General features: G+C 53.4%; 1 protein-coding gene across 3 annotated transcripts in view; it reads left to right on the top strand.

Annotated features, from left to right (window-relative positions):
* Positions 1-13,899, top strand: part of DEGS2 (delta 4-desaturase, sphingolipid 2) — a 67,587-nt gene that overhangs the window by 34,337 nt on the left and 19,351 nt on the right. Inside the window, exons 1-2 of one of the 3 annotated variants that reach the window (XM_040478216.1) lie at positions 11,185-11,335; positions 12,537-12,632. The exons of 1 other annotated variant lie outside the window; for it this stretch is intronic. In XM_040478216.1, coding sequence (XP_040334150.1) covers positions 11,254-11,335; positions 12,537-12,632 — 178 coding nt within the window. In that variant the 5' untranslated portion in view covers positions 11,185-11,253. Of the gene's footprint in view, positions 1-11,184; positions 11,336-12,536; positions 12,633-13,899 lie in introns of those variants that run through there. One more of the 3 variants, XM_040478217.1, reaches the window with a different exon arrangement.

Genomic DNA, 13,899 nt, shown 5'->3' with positions numbered 1-13,899 from the left:
AGGTCTGTGATCAATTTTGAGTATATATTTTTTTTAGATTTTATTTTTAAGATATCTCTACCCCCAACGTGGGGCTTGAACTCACAACCCCAAGATTGAGAGTCACATGCTTTAATGACTGAGTGCCCCCATTTTGAGTCCATTTCTGTGTGAGGTCTGTGTCTCAGTTCATTTATGCTTTTGCATATGGTCGTCCAATCGTTGCAGCGCCATTTTCTGAGGAGACTATCCTTTTTCCACTGAATTGCTCTTACTCTGTTGTCCAATGCAAGAAATGAGCCCACAGACCCGATCAAAGGAGGGAGGTGGAGACTTGGACACAGTGAAGCGAGGCTTTAATCAACGTTCTTGCAAAAGCAGGTGTCTGATGGACAGGCTCACTCGAGGCAGTAACAGCAGACAATTTATCTCCTAGCAAGAAGCCCCTCCCCCGATTCCTCATTGGCTGAGCACTACAGAGGTAAGCCCCTCCCCTGGCTCCTCACTGGCTGAGCACTGAAGAGGTAAGTCCCTCCCCTGGTCCCTTATTGGCTGAGCACTACAGAGGTTACAGCTTTGCCCTGAAGTGGCCTATGCCCATGTAAGGCAAAAAGTAGTCTGATTGGAACCAATGTACATTCCTTGAGGTGACGCAGGGACTTCAGGTCTTTGGCGCATGCTCATTGCAAAGCCTTCAAAAAATAAGCTCATGAAATGGAGAGGGGCAGAGGAATCAGGGAGTGAAGTGTCTAAGGGTTTGGGACTCCATTGTGGCGGTGGGGTGTTGGGTACATATTCCCAACAGGTTGTAAACTTACCGTTAACTTGGCAGCGCAGCTTTTATTTGGTATTTCTGGTAAGAAATCATCTCACTTACCTCTCACATTCCAAGATCAGTTGACTAAATTTGTGTGGGTCTATTTCTTGGCTTTCTATTATGTTCCATTGATCTGTGTGTCTGTTCTTTCACCAGGGCACATTGTCTTGTAGTTAAATCTAGAAATCATAGTTATGAGGGGTGCCTGGGTAGCCCAGCTGGTTAAGTGTCCAACTCTCGGTTTTGGCTCGGGTCCTGATCTCAGTTTGTGGGATCAAGCCCTACGTCGGGCCCTGGGCTGACAGCGTGGCATGCTTGGATTCTCTCTCTGCCTCTCCCCTACTTGGGTGTGTGGGCCTGTGCTCACTCTCTCTCTCTCTCAAAATTAAATAAGTAAACATTAACAAAAAAAAAAGAAATCTAGTCCTATGAGTCCTCCAACTTTGTTATTCCTTCCTATTGGGTTGCGTGGGCTCTGAATAGATACGTTTGTACGTGAAAGTCACACTTAGAGGCTAGTCATTTACCATCTCTAAGAACTGGCTCGCCCTGAGAGGGGCAGGCTCTTCAAGACCAACGAGATATCGTAACATCAGAATTACGGAAAATAAATGATTAGTGCAATTGGGCCTCTGAGGCTTTGGCATCACGGACCAGTTGCATCGCAAGACCTGGCGCGTTTATCAAGTTAAAATTTGTTAGCAATGTTTGCTCGTCTTGCGGAACCCTACGGGACAAGTTACTCCCAGCCCAAGGTTTTCCTGCGTGTGTATGTGTATGTGTGTGTGTTCATTTTGTTCTCTTTCAAGAATACCACCTTGGTGTGTGTTTTGAGGGTCAAGGTGGCAGGTGCAGCAGTTATGCTGTTGGGGGCTTGAACGGCTGGTTTAGGAAAGTCTGTGTGAAGTTGTGTGGGGGACACGTGTGATCAGGAAGAAGGGCGGTCACGGTCATGGGGCGAACCACAGGGCCAGAGGTCTTGGTGAAAAGCTGGAGCGGGTAGTAGGAAAAGGGACAAAGGGGGGGGAAGGAGGAGTCCTCTCCCCAGGGGGGTCAGGGTTTAATTGGCGTGAGGCAGGTGCCCCCTACGGAAAGCAATGTCTCCACTAATCGGTGGACCGGCAGGGACAGTAGTAACCTTGGCCAGACTTCCCTTTAGGCGTGGGAGTGTTGGCACATGTACACATAGGTGTGTAGCTTCCTGGCTAAGCAGACAGCAAGCTCAGAAACACAGTAGAATTCCTAATCTCAAAGGAAGATAAGCAGGCAGGGTCCGTGTCCACTTGGTGCCTTAGCGGGGGCGTCTGCGCGAAGTTGTCCCAGTGATCTCCAGCTTCTGGACCACGGAGAGGTCGTGAAATGTGGGCCTGGGCTGTGCTTTCCAAGCAGGTCCCCACGCGGGGAGATGAGGGTGCTGTTCTTGTGGCTCTGGGGTGTTATGACAAGGCTGAGCTGGGTCTCCGGTGCGAGTCTGACCGAAGGCCCTCCAATCTGGCCGATGACTACGGGCCCTTTGCTTCAGTTGTTGGTTTGGTTGGTGGTAGAGTGGTGAGGTCTCTGTGGGGCTTGGATTAAGCAAACTCGATACCTGGTTGAGACAATGGGTCACTGGGAGGGTTTGGGCCTTTGATTACAAACCAATGAAAGCGCCCAGACACAGAGCAGTGACACCGATAGTCCACAGAAAGGGTGTGGTTGCACTTGACAGGTGTTGTGTTTATTCCATGTGTGTGTGTGAGTGTATGAATCAGGCTCGGATGGGCCCCCTATCAGATGAGCAGCTGCCTGGCCCATGGGACAGTCTGGGGTTAATGGGTCTAGGAGAATAGGTGTCCTCCTCCGGCCCCCAGTCCTTCTGGGATGGGGCAAGATTGGAAATTTATAAAGATAGGGGGAGCCGTTATTACAGGCCTATATATAATATATAATGAGTCTTTATGTCCATCCAGGGGAGATGAATCCCCCTTTATTTTTTTTTTTTTTTTCAACGTTTATTTATTTTTGGGACAGAGAGAGACAGAGCATGAACGGGGGAGGGGCAGAGAGAGAGGGAGACACAGAATCGGAAACAGGCTCCAGGCTCCGAGCCATCAGCCCAGAGCCCGACATGGGGCTCGAACTCACGACCCGCGAGATCGTGACCTGGCTGAAGTCGGACGCTCAACCGACTGCGCCACCCAGGCGCCCAGAGTAGAAGATTTTTTAAACTCCACATTGAGTTTTGAATTGGCCAAGGACCTTGAATTAAGAGAGTTTAAGGCCTGGGGCAAGACAGAGGCCTTGTTAGGGGTCGATTTGCTGGATTGGAATTTGAAAAGAAAACGTTTGAGGAAACCATTATGTCTCTCAGGTAACTTCTCTGGCGCCCGTCATGGACAGGAAAGTTCCACTGAGGGCCTCTTCCAAGAGCCCAGCACTGTGTACGTTGAGAAGTGAAATGGGTACCTGGTTACTACCTGTCTGTCTGTAACTCCAGAGGGGATGGGAGTGGGCTGGCCACACCTTGTTCTGTGGCTTTAGGATATGGGGGGGGGGGGGGGCGGGGATTTGGGTTTACATTTTGGGTATCTGTGAAGCAAGAGATTCCCAGAGTTCTTCACCGTCAGCCAGTGGCCCAACAGTGTGTCATCAACGCGCAGAAGGACCAGTTGTTGGCCAGGGCACCAGTGCAGAGATGACTGCCGGAAGTCTGGCCAAGTATGTTGACATTGGGTCCTGTCCTTTGTCTGGGACACCCTAAGAGATGAAAAGCAGCCATGTTCCAATGAGCGCTGTCATTTTTATGATGGTGGGCGGTGCAATTCACACTCTCGTTGGTGTTCATTCAATTAATGGGAAGCTCCTGGTGAGCCAAGGGGCCGGGGGAGGGGTGACCTCCCCCCTGGGAGGAGCACATGGAGTTTGGCCAGGGACTGAGGACAGGGAAGGCCGGGTGGAATATGCCAGAGGGCCCAGGTTTGGCTCCTTCCTGTTGAGTGAGGCCTCATCAGCCGTGCTGAGCTCGTGGGGTGCCGCTTCCATGACCCAAGCAAAGAGGTAGCTGCATTTGGAGAGTCCTAGGCTCAGCGTCTGTGAGCACCTCTATTAGCAGGAAAGCCCAGTATGTAGCCAGCAAGTTTGTTTTTAACAGTGTTTAGCCAGAGGCAAAGAGGAGCATTTGTTGCATCAGAAGCCCTTGGGGCATTTGGGGCCTCAGAAGCCCTAATGGCCATCCTGGGTGGTCCAGAGAGCCCAGGGGCAGGAGAGGAGATGGGTGAGACCTCTGCAGTGAAGGGGTGAAGGTGTCACCGAAGCATGGCGGGAGTGCCTGTTGACTCACTGTGGACAGATCTTAGAGCCTTTCATCAGAGGGGTCCCACTGAAGCTGGGCTGATTCTAAGTAGTAGCCTCAGTTAGATTTAGGTAGAATTTATTTTTATTAAAACATTTTTTTTCGGGGCGCCTGGGTGGCTCAGTCGGTTAAGCGTCCGACTTCAGCTCAGGTCACGATCTCGCGGTCCGGGAGTTCGAGCCCCGCGTCGGGCTCTGTGCTGACAGCTCAGAGCCTGGAGCCTGTTTCAGTCTGTATCTCCCTCTCTCTGACCCTCCCCCATTCACACTCTGTCTCTCTCTGTCTCAAAAATAAATAAAGGTAAAAAAAATTTTTTTTTCATGTTTATTTATTTTTGAGAGAGACAGAGACAGAGCAGGGGAGGGAGACACAGAATCCAAAGCAGGCTCCAGGCTCTGAGCCGTCAGCACAGAGCCCGATGCGGGGCTCGAACTCATGAACCGCAAGATCATGACCCGAACTGAAGCCGTACGCTTAACTGACTGAGCCACCCAGGTGCCCCACGTAGAATTGATCTTAGAGAGAGAGAGAGAGAGAGAGAGAGAGTCAGAGAGAGAGGGGGGACAGAGGATCCCAAACAGGCTCTGCACCGAAGGCAGTGAGCCCAATGCGGGGCCCCAACTCACGGACCGTGAGATCATGCCCTGAGCCGAAGTCTGCCGTGCAACCGACTGAGCCACCCAGGTGCCCCAGATTTAGGTAGAATTTCTAAATGAGGAACGTGTTGCCAAAAGGACTAACAGATGTGGATTTGTAAGACCTTAAGGGGTGTGTCGGATGACTCTCGCTAGAGGAAGATGCCAGCCATGTAATGTCTGATGCCTGTGCTCCTGGAGGAAGGCGGGTGCCGGCCAGGTCTTGTCTGCGAGGATGGTGGGGGAAGCCAAGGCTGTGGACGCCCCGGGTAGCCTGGAAAAGGTATGTGTCACTTCAGGGGTGAAGGCAGACGGGCTGAGGGCACACTGAAATGGGAGCCGAGTAGAACCTATCAGCCAAATCTCTAAGGGCAAAATCTCTCCTGGGTGGAGAGATTGGGTGGAGTTAGTAATTTTAGTAATGTTGGGTATTGGGGACAGGGGCCCAGTGGCCTGGTTCCTTCTTCTCCCCCTCTTCCCTCGTCCCCCTTTCTCTCCCCCTCCTCCTGCCTGTCCTCTCCCCCCCCTCCTCCCTCCCTCCAGATTCTCCATGGGTGTGATCCCTCCTACCCCCACTAAGTCAGGGGAGGAATTGGGACTATCGCAGGCAAACAGCACCATCGCGGCCTTTCCCACAGGACCTGTGGGGTGCTGTGGTCCCCGAGCGGGTTGCCCTTGCCTTGGCTCTGTGTGTGGTTTGAATTCACGGGTGGCTCTACGCACGGGTGTTACCCACGTGCTCCGCTGGGCAGGCGGAAAGGCAGGGAGCAGGGTGTCTGTGCTGTGCACTCTGGCCTGGCCATACACTCAGCTAGTCCCCCAAGAAAAGGGGTGCCCGGGAACCCTGCAATCTAGGCAGGTCACAGCTCAGACGAGAGCCTAAGGAGGTCCGGGTGGGAGTCCGGGGCCACCCCAGGCAAATGCGCCAGCGGTGGGGGGGGGGAGGAGGGCACCTGCAGGCTTCACCCTGGCCCAGGCTGCAGCTCACACCTGGTGCAGCGGGTCAATAGCCCCTGGCGTCCTGGTGGCATGTCAGTCCCCACTGAGGCCAGACCTCCCGCTTGCTGTGCTGCTTGTTTACCACACCAATTTTATTAGGCCCACGGATCGGGAGACAACTGCCATTGTTATGTACAGTTCCAGGGAGGAGGGCGCACACCTTATGTCACAGGGCCACCCCGGAGGCTGGGGCAGAGAGGCCAGGAGCCTTGAATGTGGTTTCCACAGGAAGGTGTGGTGAGGCAGGGTAAACAGGTTTAGGACTGGTCAGCCTGAATCATTTTATTCCAGTCGTCCTTGGACGTGTGGAGGAGGAGGAGGTGGCCCACATGAGCTCTGGATGGGTTAGTTTGCCCGGCGTTTACCATCGCCAGGAACGGGTTAGTCCCCGGGAGGGGCAGTCTTTTCAGGGTCTGCAGATGTCAGCACCAGAAATACAGAAAATCAGGAGCGTCTGGCTGGCTCGGTCAGAAGAGCACGCAACTCTTGATCTTGGGGTCGGGAGTTCGAGCCCCAACCTTGGATGTAGAGATAACCTAAAAAAAAAAAAAAAAAAGAAAGAGAGAAAAGAAATACAGAAAATCAAAATGCACGGATGATACACCGTGTTGGTGCATGCATAGCATTTCCTGTTTTATTCCAGCGTGTGGATGACCGTGGGAAGTCTGTCTATCCATTCGCTGTGCTTGGAGGTTGGGATTCTCTCCAGGATTGGGCTTTTACCAATAAAGCTGTTATGAGTATTCCTACACGTGCCTTTGGTGGATATATATTTTTGTTTCTTTGGGCTCTGTGCCCAGCAGTGAAATTCCTGGATCAGAGGCAGGTGCGTGTGGTGCTTTAAGAGATATTACGGCAGATGGGGCGCCTGGGTGGCTCAGTCGGTTGAGTGTCCGACTTCGGCTTAGGTCGTGAGACTCGCGTCTTACTTCTGACCTTAGGAAACCCCATTTATTTCTTGTTTGACGTGATTCATCCATCCTTTCACTTAGTAAATTATTTTTTAATTCTAAATACATTTTATTATTTTACTATTTTTAGCTTCAGAACCAAGTAGTGGGCTAGTTCGCTTGTGTGTGTGTGTATTTTTTTGCATTATTTACTATTTTTTTCAGGAATAGAATTTAATGATTCATCACTTGCATGCAACCCCCAGTGCTCATCCCAACACGTGTCCTCCTCAAGGCCCGTCACTCATTTAGCCCATCCCCCAACCCCCCCCTCCAGCAGCCCTCAGTCTGTTCTCTGTATTTAAGAGTCTCTTATGGGGCGCCTGGGTGGCTCAGTCGGTTAAGCGTCCGACTTCGGCTCAGGTCACGGTCTCACGGTCCGTGAGTTCGAGCCCCGCGTCGGGCTCTGTGCTGACCGCTCAGAGCCTGCAGCCTGTTTCAGATTCTGTGTCTCCCTCTCTCTCTGCCCCTCCCCTGTTCATGCTCTGTCTCTCTCTGTCTCAAAAAGAAATATACGTTAAAAAAAAATTTAAAAAAAAAGTCTCTTATGGTTTGCCTCCCTCTCTGTTTTTATCTTATTTTTGCTTCCCTTCCCCTATGTCCAACTGTAGTATTTCTTAAATTCCACATAGGTCGTACGGTGGTTCTGTTTTTAGCTTTTTGAGGACCCTCCATCCTGTTTTCCAGAGTGGCTGCAGCAGCTTGTGTTCCCGCCCACAATGCAGAAGGGATCCTCTTTCTCCGCATCCTCGGCAACATCTGTTGTTGCCTTGAGTTGTTCATGTTGGCCATTCTGACAGGTGTGAGGTGGTATCTCCTCGTGGTTTTGCTTTGTATTTCCCTGATGATGAGTGATGTGGAGCATCTTTTTGTCCGTTGGCCCTCTGGATGTCTTCTTTGGAGAAGTGTCTATTCATGTCTTTTGCCCATTGGTTCACTGGATTATTTGTTTTTTGGGTGTTGAGTTTCATTTAGTAAGTTGTTATTAAGGGCATCCATATTCTAGGCGTTAGGGTTACCAGGGGTGAACCCAAGAGAGCAGACACTCTATGGGAGGAGACAGACAATAATCAGGTAAGTAAGTACATGCTATAAAGCTTTATGTCAGAGAGGGATAGTCATCCTCACACATAATTAAATTATAATTCCAGTGACAGATGACTTCTACGAGGAAAATAAGACTATGGAGGCACAAGTGTCACACCTCCCCCATTTGCTCTATCCTAGAAATCTCCTGAGACAGATTTTTGGATTCTATACCTGTCTGCATGTCTGTTTTCTTTCATGTACTTCTATTTCAATGGAGGGTTTTCTTTTAGTTTTTTTATTTTATTAAAACTTTTTTTTAAGTTTATTTATTTATTCTGAGAGAGAGAGAGAGAGAGAGAGAGAGAGCGCACGTGGGAGCTGGGGAGTGACAGAGAGGGAGAAAGAGAATCCCAAGCGCAGAGCTCCATGCAGGGCTCGATCCTACAGCCATGAGATCATGACCTGATCTTACAACGGTAACATCATGACCTGAGCCCAAATCAAGAGTCTGACACCCAACCCACAGGGCCACCCAGGCGCCCTCAAGATTCTTTTCTTGTAAACCAGCGAGCTATATATGTCCATCTCTGGTTTATTTATTTATTTACTTCATGGGTGAAATGGCAGTAGCCTTTTGTGCCTCCTGCAAAAAGTATTGTCGTTTCTCCGTCTGGTTCTGCTTTTCCAATAGCTCTGTTTTCCCAGGTGGGGAGTCCTTCCCTTTTTTGGGGATGGTTGCCCTTCCTTCACGAAGGGAGGGAAGTCCTTGTCAGCAGACTGTGACTCACGAGCTGTTAGCCTCCTGGCTTTGGGCAGGGGTGGGAAGGGCCGCCCTGCGGAATGCATTCTGGCCTGTTCTCTGCAAAGGTGCACGGCAGAATCGGGCTTTGTGTTGGGATGGCAAACAGTACAGCTAAGGCTTCGGAGGGGGGTAGGTACCCTCAGCTCCTCACAGGCAGCAGAGGACACCCGGGCCTCCGGTCGGGGTCCCTCCTGAGAGTCGGTGAGCCCCCCACCCCGGCTGCTGCCCCTCCCAGGGCAACGGGGGCGGGGAAGGTTATGGAGAAGTCACAGGAGAGTGGCTACATAGACCATGCATCGTAAGGATTTTCGAAGAATAAACTTCATTTTAAAATAAACTTTATGATTTCTTGAAATAATGGGAGCATACTGTCAAGAATTCACATAGCCTCCACACCCGATATCCTTTATTTTAAGATCTTAGAAGAGTATGATGTGTTTGTTATAATTCAGGAATCACTACTGATACGTTACTATTTTTTTGAAGTTTATTTATTTTGAAAGAGAGAGCAAGTGGGGGAGGGGGAGAGAGAGAGAGAGAGAGAGAGAGAGAGAGAGAGAGAGAGAGAGAATCCCAAGCAGACTCCACACCGTCAGTGCAGAGCCCAATGTGGGGCTTGAGTTCATGAACCATGAGATCATGACCTGAGCTAAAATCAGGAGTCTGATGCTTACCGGACTGGGCCATCCAGGTGCCCCCTGATCCATTATTATTAACTGAAGCCCATAGTTTATTCAGATTCTCTAAGTTTTTACCTAATGCCCCTCTTCTGGTCCAGGATCCCACCCAGGACACCCCCTTACAGACGAATATGTACTCTCTTTCAACGCTGGGACCAGGGGCGTGACGGGGAGGTTACTTCACCATCTTGAAGGCAGTTTCTGTGGGTCAGGCTGGCCTCGGGGACTTGGGAATTACTTGGCCAGGGCATCAGACTGGGAGTCATGCTCTCAAGTCTCTGTCCAGGTGCCCTTTGACTTGTCTCCACCTTGGCGTAAGTCTGCTCATCTGTCAAGTGGGGACACTGGGCTAGTTTCGTCTGCACGGGTTGAGTACTGGGCCAGATGTATGAATGAAGTTTTCTGATCCGTGCCGCAGGGTGGAGGCAGCCGGCAGGCCTCACGGTGTCCCACAGGGCAGAGCCGGGACTCAGATCTCCCCGAGCGCGACACGAGGGCTAACACTCTGATGTTGTCAAAGATCAGGGGCCTGTCCCTGCTTTGCTGCTTCTTTTTGTGTACTTAGGCGAGGCCCTCTTCAGCTCTGAGCCTCGGTTTACTCATCGGTAAAGGGCCAGCTGGTGGGAGGGTCCCTCTGGCTGAAAAAAGAACAGGTTGCCGTGGGGAGCGGTGAGTTCTGCCTTCGAGGGCGTGCAAGCTGGGCCGGGTGCCCCCGGTGGGTGCGCAAGGGCAGCTCCGACGGCCTTCCTGCTGGACTGGGAACCCAACCTCTGTGCCGGCTCACTTTCGCACACCTGGACCCTGCACAGTTGCTTTCCTCTCCAGCTCATGCCAGGACTGCCTTTGGCCCTGGGCTGAGGGAGGTCTGCCAACTGTACCACACGCCTGGGCCGCGGACTTCCAGGAGGCTGGAGGGAATCCCACCATTAGCACCTCCCCGCCTTGTGGCACCTTCGGCTGCCAGGCCAGTCTGCTATCCCGGCAGCTCCCAGGCCAGGCCAGGCCCTGGTCCTCAGGTCAACCGGCACTCCCTCCAAAGTTCCGAGGGAGCGAGAGGAAGAAGAGGGCAGAATCCCCGAAAAGGTCAAAAGGAAGAGCCCTGTGTCCCCCAGCCACCAAACACTGGACCCTCTGTTTTAACAATGTCCGGGTTCTTCCGGGCCCCTGGGCCTTTGCACCTGCTGTTCCTGCCACCACCAGTGCCCTTCCCCTTTTCTGGCTGTTGACTCCTACTCATCCTCTAAGGCCCAATGCAAAAGGCCCCTCTTCTGGACCCTGGCTAGCTACCCCTACCTGTGTCATGGCATGTATCACCCTGAGTCATAATAGGCCTCTTCCGTGCCTGTGTCCCTGTGTCCCTCGATTTTCCTGAAGGCAGGGGTGGGGCTGACTCACCCGAAAGAGGTTGTCACAGACACATCGTCTGCCCACTGCATTACTGTGTGAAAGGGCTGGGTAGGGAATCGGTAGGCGAGGGAGAATCGCTGTGTCTTTCCCGACCACCTTCCTTTGACTCGCACTGTCCCTTCCATTTAAGCTCTCGTCTCCTGACCCCCGGCCCCACCGGGAGGGGGCGCTGTCACAGGCTCGTCGGTGGGGGCAGGGGCGGCAGGAGCGCCAGTGCGTCTGGGCCACGGGGAGAGCTGGCGCTCCGCGGGGCGGGGCCTGCATGAAACCGGACGACCCGTCCGGGGCGAGCTGGGCGGGGGGGGGGGGGCGAGCGGGGGGGGGGGGGGGGGGCGGCGGAAGCGAGCGCATCGGAAGGTCCCCGCACACCCTGGCGGCCGGGACTCCCGCGGGTGGCGCGCGGATAGTCCCATTTCGAGCCGAGGTAACCCGGGTTCGGCTCCGGGCGGCGCCCCAGCCCCGCGGTGCCCGCCCCCTCGCGCCTCCCGAGGCGCTCCGGCCCCGCCCCCGGCCCCGCCCCGCCTCGAGCGGCCGTCAGGTCCCCGCGCCGCGGCGCCGGCGGGCAGTCAGGTGGAAGCGAGCGGAGCGGCGCGCCGCGCTCCGTGCTGCGCTCCGGGCCCCACCATGGGCAACTGCGCGGGTCGCACGGATTTCGAGTGGGTCTACACCGACCAGCCGCACACGCAGCGGCGCAAAGAGATGCTCGGTGAGCGCAGCTCGGCCCCTGCCGCGGGGTGGGGGCAGCCCCGCGTGGCGGTCGGACGGCGCGGGCCAGCGGAGCCCCGGGGTTGCTCCTGCGCCGGCCCGGGTGCCCGGCGCGCACTCCTCCGCCCCTGCTTCGGGGAGGGTGGGAGCGCCACCTCTCCTCCTCCTCCAAGGGTCCCTGCCCCGGGTCCCCGACAGCCCCCCTGCCCGGGTCTGAAACTCCCCTGCGTGTCTGCCTCCGTCCTGGGGTCCAGGATCCGAGGACCCGAGCCCGGATCCGCGTGCCTGGGCAGCGCGTCTCGACTGTTGCGTGCCGGCTGTGGGACGCAAGCCACTCGCCGGAGGGTGGGGTGGGGGGGCACACCGGGCGTGAACTTGGGGCGCGGCGACGTGGTGGGGCAGGGGTCCGCCCCCGGGGACCCTCCGTGTGCGGGATGCGCCGTCCTGCCCGCGAAGGCAGACCTCCTGGGTCCGCAGAGGCCGCTGAGCCCAGGGAGTTTAGGGCCGACTGAGCGCCTCGAAGGAAGCAAATGTGGAACGAGAGAGACACTTTTTTTTTTAAGCAGAGCTTATACCGAAGAACCCCATTTGCCCGTTCTGTCCTGTATTTTATAGCTTAACGCACGGTGGCCGCCCTTCGCTGTCATTTAGGGTCCTGCGAAGTCATTTTTACCAGCGTAGTCGCCGTCATTCCAGCCGGTGACTCCTTCTAGACCTGGGGTGCTCAGCCCTTCCCTGGGGATTGCAGGTTAAAGGGCCCGCCCCTGCCCAACAGCTTTCACTGCGTGCCACCAAGTCACGGCCACGGCACCAGGCGGAGTCCAGCAGGGTGCACTTGCTCCCCTCCCTCCCAAGAAATGTCCAGGTCCCGGTTTCCCACGCCCTCGCCTACAGCTGGGGTTGGCAAACCTTTTAATCAGACCGACCGACCACGTGACACATACTAGTTCACTGTGTTTAATTTGCAGTTTTTGGATGATTGTTTCCAACGTTTGATTGGACATTTTAATTTCTTCTTTTTTCTCTTGGGATGGTCGTCCGCTTGTTGATTGTTGGAGTTCTTTGTATAGGAGGCTTTTAACTCTTTGTCCTACATGTTGCGAATATTTTTCTCCTTCACAATTTGTCTTTTGCCATCACAGCAGCTTTTTTTTTTTTTTAATGCGTTCACATGGATTGGCTTTTTTTTTTTTTTTCTTTAGAGTTTTCCCTTTGGTGTCTTCCTGCCCCGCTCCAAGACTATGGAAATATCCATCTTACTACGTTTAAAGCTCTCAGACACCGGGTGTTGCTGAGTGGTTAGTGCATGGCTGTACTCTGTTGTGGCTGGGGGTTCATGGGCTCGAGACCCCTGGGTGGGTTTGTGACTTTCGTGGTTTTCTGCTGTGAGGCGAACAATAACCCAGCACTGTTGTGGTCTTACGTGTGGCAGAATCCTCTCCAACACCTGTGAACTGCTTGGGGGCACTCAGGGGGGTCTTGGTGACTATCTGGTCCTGTGTCTCCCTAGAGGGCAAGTGTCTTGGCTGTTCCCACCGCAGGGCTGAGGCAGGGCTCCATTTCCTTCCCTTTCCCTGGCTGTCCCCTGCCTTGCCCTTATAAGAGCACCTGGCCCCAGGTGGAGAAGGCTGGGAGACATATCCTGGCCCACAGAGCTGCCTGGAGGGGTCCAGACACTCGGGGCTGCAGACTCACTTTCTGAATCTGCAAAATGGGCACAGCCATCTTGCCTGGCGTAGAGGGTGTGATGTTAAAAGGAGCCCTTGGATGTTAAAAGGTGCCCAGTGTGGTACCCAGCACTCCAGGACATGAGAGAGAGAGAGATAAGCCAACGGCCCTGGAACCATTAGAGGAAGCTTCCTGGACAAGGTGGCCAGGAAGGCTGGAAGACTTGAAGAGAGGAGGTGATTTGGGCCAGTGCGGGGACAGCAGCAGGTCTCGGGCTGACACCCCGGGAAGCTTTGCTCATTCCCAGTTTGCACTGGGTGCTGTGGATTCCTCTGTACCGTTTCCTCCAGATGCTGTCTGGTTTTGAACCCATGAACTTGGAAGGTGCCATTTTCCCTCAATCTCAGGCGTGTGATCCTGCCCTGCCTAGATGTCCGCCCCTCCTTGCTCTTTGGTTCTTTATTTTGTTTTACTGAAGTACAATATTATGTTAGTAAGTTTCAGGTGTGCAACATAGTGATTGAACCTTTGTATGCAGTGTGGAATCACTACCTCAGTAAACTTAGTTACCATTCGTCACCACACAAAATTGCTACAATTTTGTCCACCACAGTTTCCGTGGTGTACATTACATCCCCATCACTTATTTACTTTATAACTGGAAGTTTGCACTTCTTAATTCCCTTCAGCCGTTCCCCCATGTCCCTCCCCCCTCTGGCAACCACCAATCTGTATGTATGAATCTGGGTCTTGTTTTGTCTTTTAGATTCCACCTATAAGTGGAATCACGTGGTATTTGTCTTTGTCTAACTGATTTATTTCACTTAGCCTAATACCCTCTGGAGCCATTCATTCGTTGCAAACGTGTCGCAAAATTCCATTCTTTTTTTTTTTTTT

This window comes from Herpailurus yagouaroundi, unplaced genomic scaffold (assembly GCF_014898765.1).
Source record: "Herpailurus yagouaroundi ecotype Mexico unplaced genomic scaffold, PumYag 141, whole genome shotgun sequence".
NCBI lineage: Eukaryota > Metazoa > Chordata > Mammalia > Carnivora > Felidae > Herpailurus > Herpailurus yagouaroundi.
The sequence above is the reverse complement of the archived record's forward strand: the minus strand, read 5'-3'. Positions and strand labels throughout refer to the sequence as shown.